We start from the raw sequence: 18809 nt of genomic DNA on the forward strand, positions 1-18809 counted from the left end.
TATCAACCAATTCCAAGTGAGGCTCTGCGCCGACTAGCCAGCGCGCGGGGGGAAGAGGGGGGGGGGAAGAAGGGGGGCGTAGCACGAGAGAGGAAGGAAGAGAGTGACGAGTTTCGTGATTGTGCCAGACCCTGCACCGATCCCACAGCCAGATCGGGTTCAAAAATCCCAAGGCCACACTCTGCCCCACCACCACCACCACCACCACCACTACCATCACCACCACCATCATCACAAACCCCCCCTGGAGGCCGGCGCCCCCGGGACCGCCCCGAGCCGGTTGATTGATGCAGTCGTGAGGTGTGTTGGTGAGCCGGAGACGTTTTGATGGGACTCTGAATCCCAACAACACAAGGCAACCAGGCCCCGCATCATATCCCTCGAGCCAAATGCCAAAGCGATCCCAAACTGCCCGCTCAGCCACTGACGCCCCAGCGCTTTCCGCCCCGGCGCTGCCCTTTCCCTTCGTGTCTCTCTCTCTCTCATTCTCTCTCTCTCTCTCTCTCTTACCAGGATCAAAATGAAAAAATTTTGTCTTTTGTTGTCGCACTACGTTTAAAGTATAATACATATCACACTTTTATCTTCGTTTGTGTGCCTGCAGGTGTTGACTTTTAGTATACTTTGGGGAGGTGTTATTTATTATAAACCCCGTCCGCAGGCCTTGACAACCGAGGTGGGGGTACGTACTGGTGACGCGATACATGACATGACTTCTGTCACACATGTGTACCTTGGTATAACGTACTATAGCTTGTGTTTGTCACACGTGTAGTTCGCATCGGCCACACGGACGTGCTGGCACCATCACGGGGCTCGATCGCACTCTCTCACTCGCCGCTCGCCGCGCACACTCGCGGGTGCACAAGTCGCTCATTTCTCCTCGATTTGTTTCTTCCCTGGAGCTTCTTCTCATCAAGATTAGACAGGCATTGCTTGACCACCGCTGTCCAGATTAGCCTCCGTGCTCGAGCTGGCAGTCTTCGCCGCCCTTGGCTTCTTTCCATCCAGCGCCGCGTGCTCTTCCCCGGTACAACCCCCACCTGAGCTTGAGCTTGAGCGAGCTTGGACCGGCGAGGGTCGCTTTCAGGTTTGCCTGCTCAGTTCGTAACATCAATCATGGCCAACGCTGGGCGTTTCCGAGACACCACGCCCGATATGCGCGCTGTACGTTCTTTTTGCCCACGGCCCATACCCAGCACCCTACTACTATCCCCGAGTCCAGAATCAACCCCCGGGTACTCATCCCTATCCCGTCTTCAGGCGGGCATTGCCAACAGGTCCATTGGCAACGAGTTGCGACACACCATGAACCATGATCGCTCAAGTCGGGTGCGTGCTGCCTGGTCAGCTCGACCCTCGCACCCGCCTGACCAAGCTCACGCCGAGCCCTAACCTGTGTGATACTTGGCCTTGCTCCTCGGCTCTGCAACCCACGCTTCCGACAGCCCGAGACGCCTGATCGTGTCCGTGAATTTCAGCGCTACAATGCGGGCCAAGTCGGCCAACGCCGACCCTATCGCTCCGATGTGGGTGGCGACGTGACTCAACGCATCCTCGGCGTGCCCTCCGGAACCCCAAGTGATCTCTCGGTTCGTCCGCCCCGCCCTGATCCGCGTGCGTTCTGCCAGGGTTTCGCAGCCCTTTACCTCTGGCTTTATAATTCTTGGTTTTTTTGTTTTTTTTAAGGTGCCAGACACGCTCAAGATGCAGAAACACGCACTGCAAGAGGTTCTTGACCAACAGCAAGCACAGCAAGGCCGCCGAAACCTGCCTTCCGCTGCCAACCCGGACAGCACATTTGGCATCGCCACGGTCAAGTGTACGTCTATTCACTGGGCAAGGCCTTTGTTTTTTTTTCTTGTATTAAGACTAAGCATGGTCCAAGCACAATACTTTGCACCCCTCCATCATCCCCACCCAGGCCAGCTTATCCGCCTCTCAATGACCGTGTGTCTTGCTCTGTGCAGTGGGCAGCGTCGCCGAGTGCTTCCGCGATGAGACACCATCCGAAGTGCGGCCCGAGCACCTTGCTGGCTCGCTCCGCCTCCGTGGCGAGGCGGAGCCTGGCACTCAAGTCCGCCGCAATTACGACAGCAGCAGTTTTTCCATGGACAAGGCTTATGGTACACCCACACCCAATGACCGCCGTGGGATTCACGTGCGCACAGCCCTCACCTGGGACCATCCTCTGGAAGCCGAGCCGTCTCGCATTGATCCAAGCACAACTGAGCCCTTGGGCCTTCCTTTGCCTGTCGACAGCCATCGTCTGGTGGACGTGCTTCACCCGGATAAAAGCAGCCATGTACGCCCGTACCCCAGGCCACAGCAACTCACCCTGCTGGTTCCTGCGCTTGACCTGCTTGCCTGCCCCCGGCTTTCTCACCTTTTGCCCCTGCTCCCTTGGGTGCTCCCTCGGGCTACCTGTAGCAACGCATGTTGTCACAAGAAGCCGTGGCTCGTGATCTTCGCCCCAAGCTCATGTGCCAGGGTTTTCGCAATGTCACGGCTTTGCAAGCGGCACTTGACGCCGCCACGGCACAGCACCAGAGTGGTCACCAGCTGACGCGCGCCGAGGCTCAGCGTGTGCTGGAGGCACAGCAAGTCTGGCTCGAGGCCAAGGATATTGAGCGGTTGTTTGCGGCCGTGGCCATCCCCAGTGCTGATGGAACCGAGCTCGTGGACGTCGACGAGCTCGTCGATGTCCTAGACTGGCGCCAGCCTGTATGCGATGGCAATGGCCAAGATGCAACCCAGCGCCGGCAAGCACACGAGACAGCAGATCGCATTTTTGGCGTCCCCTCCATCCGTACTGACCGCCAGCCGCCCCGGCGCATGCCTGTCGACAATGTTACGGTCAGTCCTGCGTCCACGGGCCGGTTTGGAGAGAGCGGGGGTCTGGCCCACCTGAATGCGATGCTGATCGACTCTTGGCCGCATGCTTTGCTGACAAATCCACAGAATTATGGAGACCCTACGACGAGCCGGACGCTGCTCATCCCAGATCGCTACACGTTGCAGGGCATTCCGGACCGTGAGTTGAGCCGTGATCGTAGCCTGGAAGATATCGCCCAACTCATGAGTGCAGCCGAGATTCGTGTCGGTTCGGACACCCTGGAGAGTGCGTATGCGACAGTGGCTGCCAACTACAATGGCCACGTGAGCCTACGCTCGCTGCTCCACCAGCTCAACACCTCTGGGCGCCAAAAAAAGTAGCTTGTCCACCATCCGCCGCGTTCCAAGCTGCAAGCATCCCATCTCGGGAAACGCTCTCACACCAAGCGCCAACGACTGTTGCTACGATAAAACAGCTTGTGGGGCACGCCCCATGCTCCACTGTGTGGCAGCGACACTGACCACGTGCCGTTCCTAACTGAGCCTGGCCTGGGCTGCCCAGATCAAAATTGACATCCCATCATCCTGTCAAGTGTGAATTGACCCCTTTGACTTTGAGCCCACACACTCAAACGCTCTCTCAACCATCTCTTCCTGTCTCTCGACTCGACTCCCGACTCGACTCTCGACTCCTCTCCTCTTCACTCTCTCCTCTTCACTCTCTACTCTTCCCTCTCTCCTCTCTCTCCCCGCCTCTCTACTCGCCTCGCTACTACTCTCACCTCTCTCTCTCCTCTCGCTCCTCCCCTCTCTACTCCTCCCACCTCTCTCTTCCCCCCTCTCTACTCGGCTCTCGCCGCTCTACTCTACCCGACGTTCTCTCCCTAACTTACTTCCTCCTTCTTTTCTTCCTTCTTACAAAAGTATTTTACTAAACTTGTGACCAAACCTAACTCATCGGATCGCGAACCACACACACACACACACACACACACACACACACACGCGGAAACGGCAGCTCGGCGCCCGACGACCTCTGGTATTGGTAACGGTATCGGCGTTGTCGAGGCGGGCCAGTGGACGAGTGTGGTGGTACTGTGCGTCGGGATACGCGATAACACGGACGGAACTGGACCGACGGCGTGAATGCAGGGTCTTGGGCTTGGACTCGTGCCTGCCTGATTCAGATCAGTAGCAACGGAAAAGGGGGCGTGTGTGCGTGCGTGCGGGTGCAGCGGTTGAGCGGCTGCCGTGTCTCCTGACCAAAAGGATAACTGCACCATGATGGCCGAGGCAGCAACGATTGCCATCCTGGCCACCGTTCTCAATTATGAGGCCCTCGTGCCCAACGAATATGACAGCATCGCCACCGCCGTCAGTGGTGCTGCAGCCCTGCTTGTGCTGGGCATCATGATCACCAACATGCTGCAGCTCCTTGATGATGAACACAGCGGTGACTCCCTTTACCAACGTTGTGCCGACTGGTAAGCATGACGGCAAGGCTCCCTTTGTGCTACTCCCGCCATGTTCAGCGCCTCTGTCGCCCCCCGAGCCCTGCACTTGAAGCCAGCCGCCTTCTCGCTCGGCTCATGGATCACGCTCTTGCCCACCATGCCCTTCGCTTGGCCCCGACCCTGCCCGAGTAGGCTCAAGTCCCGAAGCTTCATGGCTCGCGTTCGTGAGGCTGGCAAGGCCATTCTTGTCCTGCTCACCGTCGGTAGGCCTTGTCCCGCAGTCACGTGCTTTGATACCCATTTGATTCCAAATGACCACCTCCCCCTTCCGACTGCCCCTCGATCGATTTTCGTGGACAGCCGTATCTTCTCATACCTTGCCCTTTCAACCTTGACTTGACTTTACTTCACCTGAACACCCATTTCCCCTTGTAGCGGCTGTGGCTCTCAAAAGCTTGGCTCCCGCCACCACCAGCATGCACATGTGCCTGTGGCGCGCTACCGTCATGCTTCTTGCACCTGCATCACTGCTTCAAACGACCCAACTGGCCGAATGCCTCATCGCCCTCGTCCTGGCCCTCGTCGGTGTCATTCTCAACGCCGCTCTTGCAGGTTTGTCATGGAATGCACAATGCCCTGGTCACCCCACCCCGCAGTGTGTTTGACTCATCCATCCACCCGGCTGGCCTTGCTTCTCTGTAGGCATGCTCTTTAGCGCCATACGTGACGTACTGTTGCGTGTACATGCCGGTAGGCAGCACCCTGACACTACAGCTCGCTTCATCAACACTCATCCACCGCCTGTCTCCCCTGATTACCTATTGCATGCCCTCATGACCCACATCTTGCTCCCAAACCTCACCTCAACAGTATCGCGAAGCACTGAAGATTTTGCCGGTCACACCGTCATCCTCGGCTGGTCTGCGAAAACGCTCCTTGTTATCAAACAACTCTGCTTGGCCAACGAGAGCCTCGGTGGCAGTCGCATCGTAGTCCTTGCCGAGAATGATCCCCAGGATTTGGTTCGTCCACTCATTCAAACCTCCCTCCACACCCTGACCTGCCCAGGTGCTCACGAGCCTGCAATCCACCGCCCTTGATAGGAGGCAGCATTGGCGAATGCCAACTTTCCCAAACTGGGCACGCATGTGGCTTTTGTGCAGGGCTCCATCCTCAACCGAGCAGACTTGAGCAAGACCTCCTGCACCAAGGCGCGCAGCATCATTGTTCTGGCCGAAGATCACCAGTCTTCCGAAGATAGCGACGCCAAAATCCTTCGTGTTCTCATGCTGCTCATGCTCTTGCTCCAGCATGCTGGGGTACGCCATGAATGGGTCGTTATATTCAGATCGGCTGTTCTTCCCACCACCGCCAGACCGACAACCCATCATCCCTTGCCGACCCCATTATGCTTGACCCTAAAACTTGACTTGCTCATCTCATCAGTAATACATCCTGCTCGTTGCTCGGCTCTTGCATTTAGCCTTCCCCCCACGTGGTGCTTGAGCTGCAAGATCAGGCCAATGAGCACGTCATGCAAGTGGCTGGCCGCGAGCGCGTGGAAATCATCTCTACCCACGAAGTGATTGGCCAAATCATGATTGCCTGTACCCGCCAGCCCATGATCGGTCAGCTAAAGTCGTGCCTTGCGCCTACCCACTTCCATACAACCTTCGTTCTTGCTTGGCTCACCACTCCTGGTACATGATGCAGGATCGGCTCTTGAGCTCATCATGAGCTTTGATGGACCCGAGTTTTATATCAAAAGTTGGCCCCGTGAGTATGCGACCCCGTGCGCAGTACTTGTGCCGCCGAGTGCTCGTGGTGGTGTCTCATCTGTGCATGTCCAGAATTGGTCGGTTCAACTTTTCGTAGCGCTCTGACGTCCTTCCAGGATGCCGTGGTCGTTGGTGTCAAGCTCGGCGACGGGTACGTACGCACCACCGGACCTGACGAGATGCCGTGTCCTCTCGGCCGTCCTTTTCTCATGCTTGGACACCTTGTTGCCAATGCTTCAAACAGACAAAACTCCGAGGTTGTCCTCAACCCTCCCGATGACTACATCATCTCTCAGGGAGACCAGCTCATCGTCCTTGCTGAGGATGATGATGCTTATGCTCCCTCGGTCGGTAGTTACCGCAGCCCTGCACTTTGACCCGACTGTTTGCTCTGTTCTCGACCTTGAAAATGAAAATAGCCAGCAAAACGTCAATCAGGATTAGCACTCACCAAACACGCTCCAATCGCCTTTCCAGACGACCATGCCGCTCTCGCACATGTCCCATGAGCAGGCTGTTCAACGTGTGAACCGCGAACCCGAGCGCGTACGTGCTTCTCTGTCCGCTTGCTCGAGGAGTCGTTAAACGCCACGGTGTTTTCGTTCAGCACAGTCCCCGCCTCTCCGTGCCAAACGATCTGTTGAAACTCGGCTGCTGCTTGGTGGCTTTGGGGCTTTGTTAGATCATGTTCCTCAATTGGCGCCGAGACATGCACTTGATGATTGCTGAGTTGGATCGCCGCGTGGCTTCGGTACGCTTGATGCACCCCTTGACTCACCACTCGACCCCCGTGAACACTCGACATTTGATCATATTCTACTTGTGTTTTGCAGGGCTCTGTGCTGTACATCATGGCTACAATTCCAAAGGAGGAGCAGATCCTTCTCCTTAAAGCGGTTGGTGTGCCCCTTGCTCAGATGAGCCACTTGTCTCGTCCGGACAACACTCACCAATTCGACCGGGGCTTGATAGAATGGCATGGACGTCATGCGGCTGCAGAATCTGCAGGTGCAGCTGCGCCAGGGCAATCCGTTGCGGAAGCGAGACCTGGAGGCCATGCGTTTGGAGGCCTTTGGCACCATCTTGATTCTCAACGACAGCAGCACCCAGTCTGTGTTTGAGAATCGGGACAGTCGAGCGCTCAGCACCCAGCTGCTCGTTCACGAAATCCAGCAGGAGCGCAAGCGCATGAATCAGCGGATGGAAGAAAACTGTATGATTCTCAGTGAGGTGAGCCATGCGCAAGGGCTTTGGCCCACGTGTAATCAATCGCTCAGCCCAAAGCTCACCCCACTTGGCTTACCCGCGCGTGTCAGATCGTGGACCCGCTGTCCAAGGAATTGGCGGCTTCAATTAACGATTCATTTCAAATTGCGGGTAACAGCATTGTCAGCGCCGCCTTGGCCCAGGTGAGGCCCGAATTTTGACCATGGCCGGTCATCTTCTGTGATCTCGCGAGTTGGGAATGTTCACACGGTAAACGGCATCCGTACCGGCCCACTTTGCAACTAGGTGTCTGACCAGCGCCCGCTCAACCTGGTCTTTGATGAGCTGCTCAGTTACCAAGGCTGCGAGCTGAGCATTGTTCCAGCCCACACGTGCGTTCCCGTGTTTTGGGGCGGGTGAAGAGGTTACATTGAAATAATGAGACGGGGTGCTCACGGTTCTCTTGTGTCATCACTGCCAGATTATGCCCCGCTGGCGTCAAGCTTTGCTTCTGGGACCTCATGGCCAAGGCGCGCGCCACTGGCCGGGTATGTGCAAGCAAAATACGTCGTTTGATTTTGATTTTGATTTTTGGGTCTTGTTCTTGCTTTCTTTTGGTTCGGAAGAGGGGGGTTCTTTTCTCTTTACATTTTTTTTTTTTCTTTTCGAATCCTCAAGCCCTCATTGTGCTTTCGCCGATGTATCAATGTAGATTGTGGTTGGATGGATCCGCGACGAGGGCGTTCTGAGCATCAATCCTCCTCACAAGGTCAGTATTGTTTTGTTCTGATTTCTTCAATGTCAGCCCATGCTCGACCGGATATGCGGTCGTGTCATGAGTGCTTACTGACGCGCTGGCGCCTGCACGGCTGCACGGTCGTTTTGAACCATCACAGAAGGAGCGGGTTCTGTGGCAGCCCGGAGACAAGATTGTCATGCTTGTCAACTGAGGAACGAGATATTTAACAACCGGGCAGCACCTGCGCTCGGACTCGCTTCCATTCCAATTGAGTCAGTTTTGCGAAAGCAAAGAAAGATGTCAAACACATGTGCAACATGCCTGGACTTGACATGGTCTCAGCACAGCAGCGAGTGTGTAAATCTTAGAGTGGCCTCGTCGCGCGTCATCGATGCGTTGAAGAAGCAGTGTAACGTGTTGTTGTAGTTCGGGCATTGATCTTCAATAATAGTAAGTATGGTGTATGGTGTATTCACATGTCAATATGCCGCTCAGAACCCGGTCAGAACCCGAATCTCTCAGACCAGGCGCCAGCTGGTCTATGATGACCCGTTTTCAAGATAAAAGCCAAGCAGCAAGCTTGAAGATGCTCCAGGCTGCACTCTTGAAGTCTTATTGGGTCATTGCCATGATGTCCACCGACCTCCCGCTCCCGGAGGAACTCACGGGGGGTCGAGGGCGCGTATTCCATTTAGGCAGGACAAACGACGAACGACATGGCACACGCTGAAGCATCACAGCAGACCGCAAGAAAAAAACAAAAACACAGCAAAATTCGTGGTTTATTGCTTCAAAATTGAGTTGAAATTGGCAGAGCAGCATCAGGCGTTCTCTGTCGAGGAAAAGCAATGGTCGGCGGTGTGCTGGCTCAAGACACATGGCGGTCAGATAGTCACCAAAGATACTCACAGACCCAAACCACGCCAGCTTGAACTACGCGGCCGACATTCCCAGAGCAACGGCCGGGGGGGGGGGGGGGGGGCAGAGGTCCGTAGGGGGTTAGACACGTGCTCAGAGAGGGAGACAGAGAGACAGTGATGAGAGAAAGAGGGAGAGAAGACAAGAGAGAGAAAGTCAGAGAGATGTCAAAAAGAAAAATCTTATAGCCAAAGACAAGATAGGGGATGTCAGAGAGAGATGCAACATCAAACATAAAGTCAGAGAAAACGTCAGAAGAGAGAGAGAGAAAAGAGAGAAAAGAGAGAGAGAACGAGAACACACACACACACACACACGCGCGCGCGCGCGGACGACGACGACGCGAAGGGGGCCCAGGGGTTCTGGGTCAGAGACATGGCGTCTGGTAACGCAGAGGAGGAGGGGGGGATGGCCACGGGCGGCGTCACCTCGAACCGGGTGACCGGGCGGCGACCTACACGGGACGAGCGCTTTCGCGCCATCCGGAGTGGTGTGCATCGTGGCTTGGATGCCTACAGTCATACGCTGACGACGCCCTTTGGTGCACGGCGCATGGTCTATGCCGACTACGTGGCATCTGGGCGTAGCCTGCACGGCATTGAAGCTTTCATGGCGGAGCAGGTTGGCACGCGGTTGCGCGGCCAGTGAAAAGTTTGACCTTTTTTTCTGATAGCAAGTTGCTCATGTGGTGCGTTGATGCACGCCTGGCCGCGCAGGTCCTGCCCAGTTATGCCAACACCCATACGACCACCAACGCGACGGGCCGACAAACCACCCACTTTCGAGAAGAAGCACGCCTTATTGTGCGAAACGTGACGCGTGCCTCCGAGCATGATGCAGTACGTGTACTCAAGGCGCGCCCCGCATTGGCAGCCTGCGGGGCTGGCGTCAGGTTGCCGTGTCGGTTGTGCTGATGCTCATTGTATCCCATTTGCCTGGCTTCAGGTGCTTTTCGTGCCCCATGGCGTAACCGGCGCGGTCCACCGGCTTATTCACATGCTGGACCTGCGGCGCCGACCGCCAGGATCCGTCACGGTACTCATCGGTCCCCATGAGCACCACAGCAACATCTTGCCTTGGACCGATGCAGGCTGTACAATGGTCTCCATTGCGGAGACAGCCGCAGGCGTCGTTGATCTCGCCGACCTGCAGGCACAGCTCACCACACACGCCCGTTCCGAGCAGTTGCTCATCGGCGCTTTTAGCGCTGCCTCCAATGTCACCGGCGTTCTGGCCCCGGTGGATGATATCACTGCCTTGCTCCACGAACACGGTGCCCTGGCCGTATGGGACTATGCTACCGCTGGCCCCTATGTGCCCCTGAACATGAATCCCATCCCGGGCGATGGCCGCAATCTATGCAAGGATGCCGTCTTCCTCTCTCCTCACAAGTTTCCCGGTGGACCACAAACCGACGGTGCGTACACTCTCAAGCGATGGGGCGCGCATCGGCAACGCCCTTGCTCCAACACAATTGATTCATCATTTGATTTGGCCTGCCTCAACCGCGGGTTGGTTGCAGGCGTTCTGGTTGTGAAGAAGGCCTTGTGCCGCAACACGAGCCCCTTGGCCGGCGGGGGTGGTTCGGTCTTCTACGTGCGTCAAGGTGCGCACCGCTACACCAAAGCAGAGGAGACGCGGGAAGAGGGTGGCACGCCGGCTATCCTTGGTGATATTCGCGCAGGTCAGCAATCATGCTTCCTGCGTCTTTTGTTTTGGGTTTCCTTTTCTTTTCCTTGACCCCAAATTCACATTCACATTCACATCTCATCTCGTACGCACGCGCGGTGGAGCAGGCTTGGTGCTCAAGCTGCATCAGGATGCCGGGGCCGACTTGATTCTGGCCCATGAACTCGAACTAACGCATCATGCCCTGCAGCGACTCGCACAGTGTCCCAATCTGGTGCTTTTGGGGCCCGCGTCAGAATACCGCCTTCCCATCTTTAGCTTTGTGGTTCGCCACCACAGTGGCAGGTATGCTCAGAGCACCAGCGTACTCCTTGACTTCAGACAACCCATCTTGCCAGGCTCTACGTTTTGTTGACTCATCCAGCTCAATGACCCCCTGTCGTTTCTCAAAAAAAGGTGGCTACACCACAATTTTGTGGTGACCTTGCTCAATGATTTGTTTGGCGTGCAAGCCCGCGGTGGCTGTGCCTGCGCGGGGCCCTACGCACATAAGCTTTTGGGACTTGGGCCTGTTGCAGCCCAGTAAGCGATTGCTGCTCCCCATGCTCTCCCAGTGTAACGTGCCAGTACTGGACGCCGGCAAGATGAAGAACTCACTTGTTTTCTTTCTCGTGTGGCACATCTCAACTCAAGGTTGGAGGCAGCTTTGAGCGAAGACGATCGGCTCGATCGGGATCACCTTCGCCGCCGCGGCGAATACAGTTGCAACGAAGCTCTTCGACCAGGCTTCGCCCGCTTCAACCTAACTTGGTTCATGACGCAGGCCGAGGTCGACTTCATCCTTGATGCCGTTGCGTTTGTCGCCGAGCATGGTGCTCAGTTTTTGGCCCACTATCGGTTGAACGCCGAGACTGGCGAGTGGGTTCATCAGCGCGATGCCCGGAGCAAGCAACGGCGCTGGCTCTCTACCTTCCAGGTGCGCTGTGCAGCTTTGGACATGGTGCATCCGTCTCACTGTCTCCCCTCATCTCGGTGCCTACCCTGCCTTTGTGCCAGCTGGTTGACACACCCCGCCCTGCAACACCCCCTACACTTGGGTTTGCCGACCTCTTGCAAGAGGCGCGCGAGCTCGTCTCCACCCTAACCAAGTACGTCTTCACCGCAGGCTGTTGCATCAACCCTCCAGTTGTCTGCGGTGCCGACACAGCACTTGCCCTGCGGTCATACATCCTCTGGAGAAGCACCCTCATTCTTTTTCATCCTCTTGCCTCCACGCAGCAAGGCACCCCGGCACGTGGGTGCATCAGGCTTAGCACCGACGGTCGAGCATCTACGCTGGTTCGTTTACCCCGGCGAGACTGCTGCCTTGGAGCCCGGGCAATCCTGTCCGTTGCAGCCACACGTGTACGCTTCCAGCTCTGCGCCAGTCACACACCAGGCACAGTCCACGACCTCGACGGACTCGGCGTCAGCTGCCACCGCATCCGAGGCACCAACGCCAGCGTCCATGACTGACTCGGCGCCCACCTGGCATGCCGCACCTCGCGACGCCTTGCTTGATATGATTGCTGGCCAGGAGGCTGCTATTGCACAGCTCCAAGTGCAGGTTGAAGCACTGCAAGAGCAACTTGTTCAACACCGCGCCACAGAGCCCAACGTGCCGGCACAGGCCACAGAGAGCTTGGATGTCTCTGTGCCAGCCTGCCCTCTGCGGCGTCCAGACACCTTTGTTGAGACGGCAGTCAACGGGACCATTGTACCAAATGGCAGAGCTGCCGGCCCAGCCCATGTAGATAAGCCGCGCTTTCATGCTCCACCCAAGACCATCATGAAACCAGTCTTGAAGGTTTGTCAATTCGCACGAGGCAGACAAATGGCGCTTGACCTGTTTTCACATGGCGGCGTTGGGTCGGGATGGCGGGGTGTGACTTGTCTCCTGATCCCGCCACTTTGAAACACGCACGCATGATGATGCATTCACATGATTTCATGCATCCACGTGTGCTTTTACGGGTGCTAGGCCATCCGCGACTTTGACATGCTGCGCGATGGAGATCGCGTCTTGGTTTGCGTCTCCGGTGGCAAAGACTCGCTCAGTCTGGTTCACGTGATGAAGCAGCTTCAGTACAAGCTGCGCGGCGATGGCATCAACATCCAGCTTGGGGCTGCCACGGTGGACCCTGGGACGGAGGCCTTCGATCCCTCACCATTGCAAGCATACTTTCAGCAACTGGGGATGCCCTATTTTTACGAGGAACAGTGTATCATGGACGATGCCATGAACATTGAAAAGTGCGGTTAATGCTTCCGCTCGTTGCTGTCTTGTTTCGCATAGAAACTGCGTTTCTCTTTCTCACACTGTTACTGCTGATCACAGTCTGGCCAGCATCTGCAGTTTCTGTGCACGCATGAAGCGTGGTCGACTCTACGCATGCGCTCGACGCGAGGGCTACAATGTTCTCATGTTTGGCCAGCATCTCGTACGTTCATCTCGCGTTGCACTGCCCTTGGCCTCCTGCAGTTGCCTCTTGTCTTTGTCGCTGACACTGCCCTTGGCTTGAACCCTCTCTTCCACGCATATCTTTTGCCGTATAGGATGACATGGCTGAGAGTCTCATGATGTCGCTTTTCCACAACGGCTACTTGCGCACGATGAAGGTGCGCCGCTTCACTTCGTAGCCATCGTATTGCAGGAGCATCGCACAATTTTTTTTGAATCATATTTGATTTCTTTGACCATACTTCTCCTTCTTTCCTTAGGCACACTACGTCGTGGCCGAAGGGGATCTGCGCATGGCTCGTCCGTTTGTTTACGTCCGGTGTGTGTCCTTGCCCATGGTGAAACCGGATCAATCTTGCTCGGTCAAACTGCCTTTTTTTCATTTTCTCTCACCTAACCGTCAATCGCCCTCCAACTGGCAGTGAGAAAGATTTGCGAATGTTTGCAGAGCATCCCGCTGTTCGGCTGCCAGTCATTTCAGAGAACTGCCCGGCATGCTTTGCCGAGCCCACCGAGCGCCACCGCGTCAAGCAGTTGCTGGCATCGCAAGAGCTCTTGTATCCTCAGCTTTTCCGCAGTCTTTTGGCTGCAATGATGCCTTTGCTGTCCAAGGATCGAACAGGATTAGAAACGCAACGAAACAAGCCCGCCTCTTCCAACGAGTTTGAAGACGATGAAGGGGCCTGAGGGCACATGTTGCACCCGAAGTACCAAAGCTCGATTCTACTTTGTGCACAATCGATCGAGAGCGCTATCGTGGAGTGATGGAGGGCGGCGCAGATCACGCTGTAACCCATTCACGCGTCACTGCAATCATGATTTGAAGGTCTTTCAAGCAACCTGGTCCAAGCGCGGGCCTCAAGCCTCGGGAAAAAAAATGACATCATTCTGAAAGAAGTCTATTATATGTATCTCTTCGCTCTTATTTCATCAAAGCAGGACAGTTGTTTACCAAATCAGGGTATTATAAAGAGGCTAGGGCTTTTTTTTCTAAGATGGTTGCTAAACTTTGGAGACGGCCGGTCGTCCGCGCGCGCGAAGTTGCTTCTTGCCCACCTCCACTTCCCGCATCATAAACTGAAAGAGGTCATCAGCGCTACTAGCGCGCGTGCTGGAAAGTGATTGGTGGACACTGTCTTCCGCAGCGGCAGCGGGCATAGGTGAGGTGCGGGGAGAGGGATTGTTTGAAGAGCGCGAAGTCGAGCTGCGCTGGCTTTGGCCTGAGGATTGCTGCACTAGCAGTTGACTATGCGACTGCGAGCGCTGGACCGGTGGAGGCGTGCGGCGCTGGATCACATTTGACACGGTGGTTTGAAGTCGGATTGGGCTCGCCCCGGCGTCCACTCCAAATCCCGGGGGCACCGTTGTGACTTCGCGAAGAAGTGAGCTGCGCGAGCTTGATGCCGAAAACGGCACTGGTCCTCGACTTGAGCGTCGAGGCCGAGGCTTGGGAACGGCCAGCTGCTTGGTCGTGTTCAACGCCTGCTTCAGCGCCTCATAGGCTTGTCCGCGTACCTCGCGCGGCGGGAGCGAATGGCCTCGTGTCTCTCGGGCCGAATGGGCCGACTGAATCCAGTTGAGGCTGCGGCTTTGCAGCAACATGAGCTGCTTTGCCTCATGCAGGAGGGTCATGAGGCGGCGATGCTCTTGAAGCACCTGCTTATCCTCCAGCATGAGCATCGACACCGCAATGTCCTTGACAAGCCGGGAGGCGAAGCAGTAGGAATAGGGCATGGAGGGATCCCACACTAGCAGCTCCGTAGGCGTGGCGTCACGGCTGACACGCTTAAAGATGCCCTTGGTCTCAAGAAAGCGCAGCACTTGTGGCACTTGCTCCTGCTCATCCGGATAGGGAATGACGGCACGAAGGATGGCCTCGGTAAAGTATTCACAAGTGCTGGCAAGCTTGATGACGAGCTGATGGCGCTCGCTCAACCGATCAATGTCTGCTCGGACATGCGCGGTCATCTCGGAGGGTAAATGTGCAACCGGGGGTAGCGTGTCCACTTGGACAGTCACGCGACCCTCGATAACCTCGATGGCTTGGATTTTCAGCAGGTGACGAGCCAGGTCCTCAATCTGCTTGGGATTGCCTGCGGCATAGTCTTGAAAGTACAGGGCCAACTGCACAGAAGAACAAGGCAAGCGCAAGTGCAAGGGCATGAGCATCAAAAGTCCCAGTAAGCACGGGGTTGCAACTTGATCGCCGGCCTGGTGGCAGATGTTTGCATGAAATTTGGTCTGTACTTACGCGTGCAGGAAGCGAATAAAGTTCAGCCAGGCCAAGAACCTTTCGCAGGTATTCATCTGAGGCTGCGTTGTCTAACGGTTGCAACGGCAAAAAGGTGCCCTCGCTATGGTGTTTTCAGGCAGCGGGGCACTGTTCGTGAGTGTGCTCAAAAGCGAGTGCTCTATGGGGTGAGCGCGAACATGACAACACAAGCCAAGCGCAGCCCCGTGCGCAAAAGCCGAGGCGAGCAGCCAATGCCATTTTGGGGGATTGAACGTACTGTATGGCGCGTTCACGAAAGTCATCAAACTCAGTTGCTTTTTGATGAAGGTAGGACCGGGTGAACACGGCCAGTACCAGTGAGGGCTCCTCGCTAGTGCGATTGCTGCAATCAATGCTGAGGGTGTTGGTCAGCATCCACGAGTTTTGGTCGACCGCTGACGTGGAGGTGCCGGTCTTGAAATGCAGCACGATCATGGTTGGGTAGCTTGCGGCAAAGTGCAAGACGACGAGGCGAATAATGTCGCGTAACTCCTTGACCCGAAGGGGTTGTGACATCTCGTGCAAAGCGGGCATGAGTCGCTGATTGAGATCGGAGCCCTTGCGTTGGCGTTCGGCAGCTTTTAGATCAATCTTCATGTCAAAGGCCAGCGTTAGCAGCTCCCCGGCGTCTAGCTCCAGGTCGGCCCAGAGATGGTTGAGAAGGGGCGCATAGCGCAGGTGCCAGGGCTGGGCGCGCAGAGCATGAACAAGCCAAAGCTCACGGGATTGCTCCGCAAGCTCAGCTCCTTTGACAATGATGTTTTGAACCACAGGGATCCAAGGCAAAAATCCCACGCGCAGTGAGTCCAAATCACGCACGTCCGTGTGGTTGCCTTCAGTGTACTCGTGGCAGTCATTGAATGAGGTGTCGATGGCAGACTCGGGGCGCGAAGAGGCCGGGGAGGTTTGGACGGTGCCACGAGAAGTGGGGCGGGATGGTGAAGCTGCTGGGCTCAAAAAGTTGGCAGAGGCCTCGTCATCGGTGTTCAGGTTGTCACCCTCGTCCGAATCGTCTGCTTCGTCCAGCGTCGAGTCTAAGTCGACAAACTGGGATTCTTGAAGGGCTGGGAGGCGGCGCGGGGAGGTGCGATCTTCGCAGGTAACAAAGTCGGCTGAACTGCGCCGTTCACCGTTGCTGCTGTTGAAGGAGACGCGGCGGCGGTGGACCAAGTCAGCGTCAACGCTCGAGCCGTTGAGGGCCATGGAGGTGGCTGTTTTGGAGTGATTGTTGCCGCGGAAGACATAGTAGTCGGGGTGTTCAGCTGCGCAATAGAGCGCATCTGCAAGGATACCCTTGCCGCTTCCGCGATCACCTGTGCAGAGCAAAGCCTTTCCCGTGCGACGGGGATCGGCAATGATGTCACGAAGGCGCTTGAGCTCCGTTTTGCGGGCCTGCAACTGGAGATCGGACTTGGTGGTCTCGCTTTGCAGCTTCACCTTGAGGGGTTTGTAAAAGCGCACAGGGTCACTGAGGCCCTTGACTTTGATGGAGAGGCCATCATCAAAGACAAAGTACTTTTGACTTTTTTCCATGGTGACCTGATCCACGTAGATGCCATTCTTCGGGGCCATGGTCATGAACCTGGCCGCCAGGTTGACGTAGTGGCCAATGACGGTGTACTCGCGCCGTTGGCGGCAGCCGACAACCCCGCAATAGACAATACCAGTCGTAATGCCCACGGAGACAGTGGCATCGGGGGACAATTCATTCACCGTGTCGGTCAGAAGCTTGGCGGCCGCCGTGGCGCGCTTGGCGTCGTCGGCATGAGACACGGGGGGCAGGCCAAACACGCAAAGGGCGGACAGGCCCTTGTCGTCGACGAGAAATTTGTTGATGGAGCCTTCCCAGGTGTAGACGGCGTGTTGGATGTGTAGCATGACTTTTTGGCCGAGCTCAACCGTGTTGCGAATCTCTGTTGTGGAAGGGGCAGACAAGTCGATGCCTCGGTAGTTGGCAAAGAGGACTCTCTCTCTCTCTCTCTCTCTCTCTCTCTCTCTCTCTCTCTCTCTCTCTCTCTCCTCTCTCTCTCTCTCTCTCTCTCTCTCTCTCTCTCTCTCTCTCTCTCTCTCTCTCTCTCTCTCTCTCTCTCTCTCTCTCTCTCTCTCTCTCTCTCTCTCTCTCTCTCTCTCTCTCTCTCTCTCTCTCTCTCTCTCTCTCTCTCTCTCTCTCTCTCTCTCTCTTTCTCTCTCTCTCTCCCCGGATGTGTCTCGTCGATGAGATGGATGCGTTTGGAGTTGCGTTTGCTTTGATGTGGGTGGAGCCAAGGGGCGATTTGATCAGCATCGACGTGCCACTGATAGGGTTGATTCATTGATATTAAACTGGAGCATGCGGGTCAGGGTTAAGTGATTGGGATGAGCGGTCGCGGTGGTGGCGGTGGCGATGGCGATGATGGTGTCGGGGTGGCGCAGCATCAGACGGTGGTTCTTGGGTGTTGCGATCTCGTCGACGCGAGCGATGGCGGGACTCTTTAGGTGAGTCCTGCGTTGTCGCCTGTGTTGACTTGGCTGCTTTGGCCGAAGCGTTGCTTCGTAGTTCTCGGAGGCGAGCGGCCTGCTGTTGTCTGTTGAAGTCGTGTCAAGGGAAGAAAGGCGGGTGAGCACGGAACAAGGCGGCGGCCGCAAATTAAAAACAGCAGCAACAGCAACAGTAATGGCCACAGCAACTGCCACTGCCACTGCCACTGTTGTTGTTGCTGCTGCTACAACTACTACGATGGTGCACTCATGGCCCATTCAGACTCGGTTTACCTTAGGGCCTCCAATTTGGCCTGGTCTGTGAGGTGTTGCTGTTCGAGGCGGGCCACATCCACGGACAGGCCTGGGGGAAGGGGAGGAGCCGGGGTGAGGTCGAGGAGGGCGTGTCGGCGAGCAGTAGCAGGGGCATTGGGGGGTAAAAGGGCGCACGTTTGTTGGCATCGCGCAGGTTGGCATTGGTTTGCACCTGGCGTCCCAAGCGCCGAGTCACCGTTTCATGGAGAGAAAGCAGTTGTCCTAGATGATTCTGAAGCGTTTCAATCTGGGCGTTGGCTTCTTGTTGGCGATCGGCTTCAAACGTCGTCTGGGTGCCCACACTATCCAGGGTGTTGCGGCCGATGAGCGCAAGGGCGCCAAACAAGGGGGCGGTGCGCCATTGTGGCGCCATTCTGCCTACCCACCTGGTACAATCAGGTCGAAGTTTCAGGCGCTCAATCTCCTGCTCCAGGGCACGAATGCGTTGCTGCCAAAAATCATTCTCAGTGCGCAGGCGCAAGACCAGAGCCGCCAGCGAACGAGTGTCCTGCTCGCGCCCATCATCGCCTTTTAGGTGAGCCAGACGCAATACACAACGACCTCGGCGCACAAACCCGTCTTCCTCTCAGCGCGCAACCCACCTCAAAGACACCCGACGCCGTCCAGCCAGGCAAGGCTGCCATGATGATCCCCGTCTCCCCCTCTAGTCCCCCGATCCGCACGCTTCATCTTGCGATGCCCTCCA

The 18809-nt window shown here is 56.3% G+C and overlaps 4 protein-coding genes across 4 annotated transcripts; 3 read left to right on the forward strand and 1 right to left on the reverse strand.

Annotated features, from left to right (window-relative positions):
• Positions 1–1119: 1119 nt before the first annotated feature.
• On the forward strand, positions 1120–3216 carry MONBRDRAFT_28271 (uncharacterized protein; the record flags this gene model as incomplete). Its single annotated transcript, XM_001748676.1, has 6 exons — positions 1120–1167; positions 1264–1332; positions 1449–1592; positions 1690–1822; positions 1971–2305; positions 2431–3216. The coding sequence occupies 6 exons, from the start codon at positions 1120–1122 to the stop codon at positions 3214–3216; spliced, it is 1515 nt and encodes a 504-aa protein (XP_001748728.1).
• Positions 3217–3778: 562 nt separating this feature from the next.
• Positions 3779–8296, forward strand: MONBRDRAFT_33812 (uncharacterized protein). Its single transcript, XM_001748677.1, has 19 exons — positions 3779–4319; positions 4482–4552; positions 4725–4901; positions 4992–5039; positions 5160–5311; positions 5393–5608; positions 5773–5917; positions 6003–6081; positions 6165–6218; positions 6312–6414; positions 6545–6613; positions 6750–6818; positions 6901–6963; positions 7040–7297; positions 7384–7476; positions 7580–7665; positions 7755–7821; positions 7986–8042; positions 8170–8296. Exons 1-19 carry the CDS (start codon positions 4117–4119, stop codon positions 8221–8223), a joined length of 2064 nt encoding a protein of 687 aa, XP_001748729.1. The 5' UTR covers positions 3779–4116; the 3' UTR covers positions 8224–8296.
• A 1009-nt stretch (positions 8297–9305) lies between these two features.
• MONBRDRAFT_33813 (uncharacterized protein) lies at positions 9306–13812 on the forward strand (the record flags this gene model as incomplete). The annotated part of the gene is made up of 14 exons (XM_001748678.1): positions 9306–9551; positions 9647–9769; positions 9876–10347; positions 10453–10614; positions 10727–10904; positions 11016–11141; positions 11253–11535; positions 11616–11707; positions 11838–12405; positions 12580–12851; positions 12937–13039; positions 13155–13217; positions 13320–13378; positions 13482–13812. The coding sequence occupies 14 exons, from the start codon at positions 9306–9308 to the stop codon at positions 13744–13746; spliced, it is 3012 nt and encodes a 1003-aa protein (XP_001748730.1). The 3' UTR covers positions 13747–13812.
• A 249-nt stretch (positions 13813–14061) lies between these two features.
• On the reverse strand, positions 14062–18476 carry MONBRDRAFT_28274 (uncharacterized protein; the record flags this gene model as incomplete). The annotated part of the gene is made up of 6 exons (XM_001748749.1): positions 14062–15183; positions 15311–15413; positions 15570–17538; positions 17783–17895; positions 18083–18152; positions 18239–18476. 6 exons carry the CDS (start codon positions 18474–18476, stop codon positions 14062–14064), a joined length of 3615 nt encoding a protein of 1204 aa, XP_001748801.1.
• Between the last annotated feature and the right edge of the window lie 333 nt (positions 18477–18809).

This window comes from Monosiga brevicollis, genomic scaffold (genome assembly GCF_000002865.3).
Source record: "Monosiga brevicollis MX1 MONBRscaffold_25 genomic scaffold, whole genome shotgun sequence".
NCBI lineage: Eukaryota > Choanoflagellata > Craspedida > Salpingoecidae > Monosiga > Monosiga brevicollis.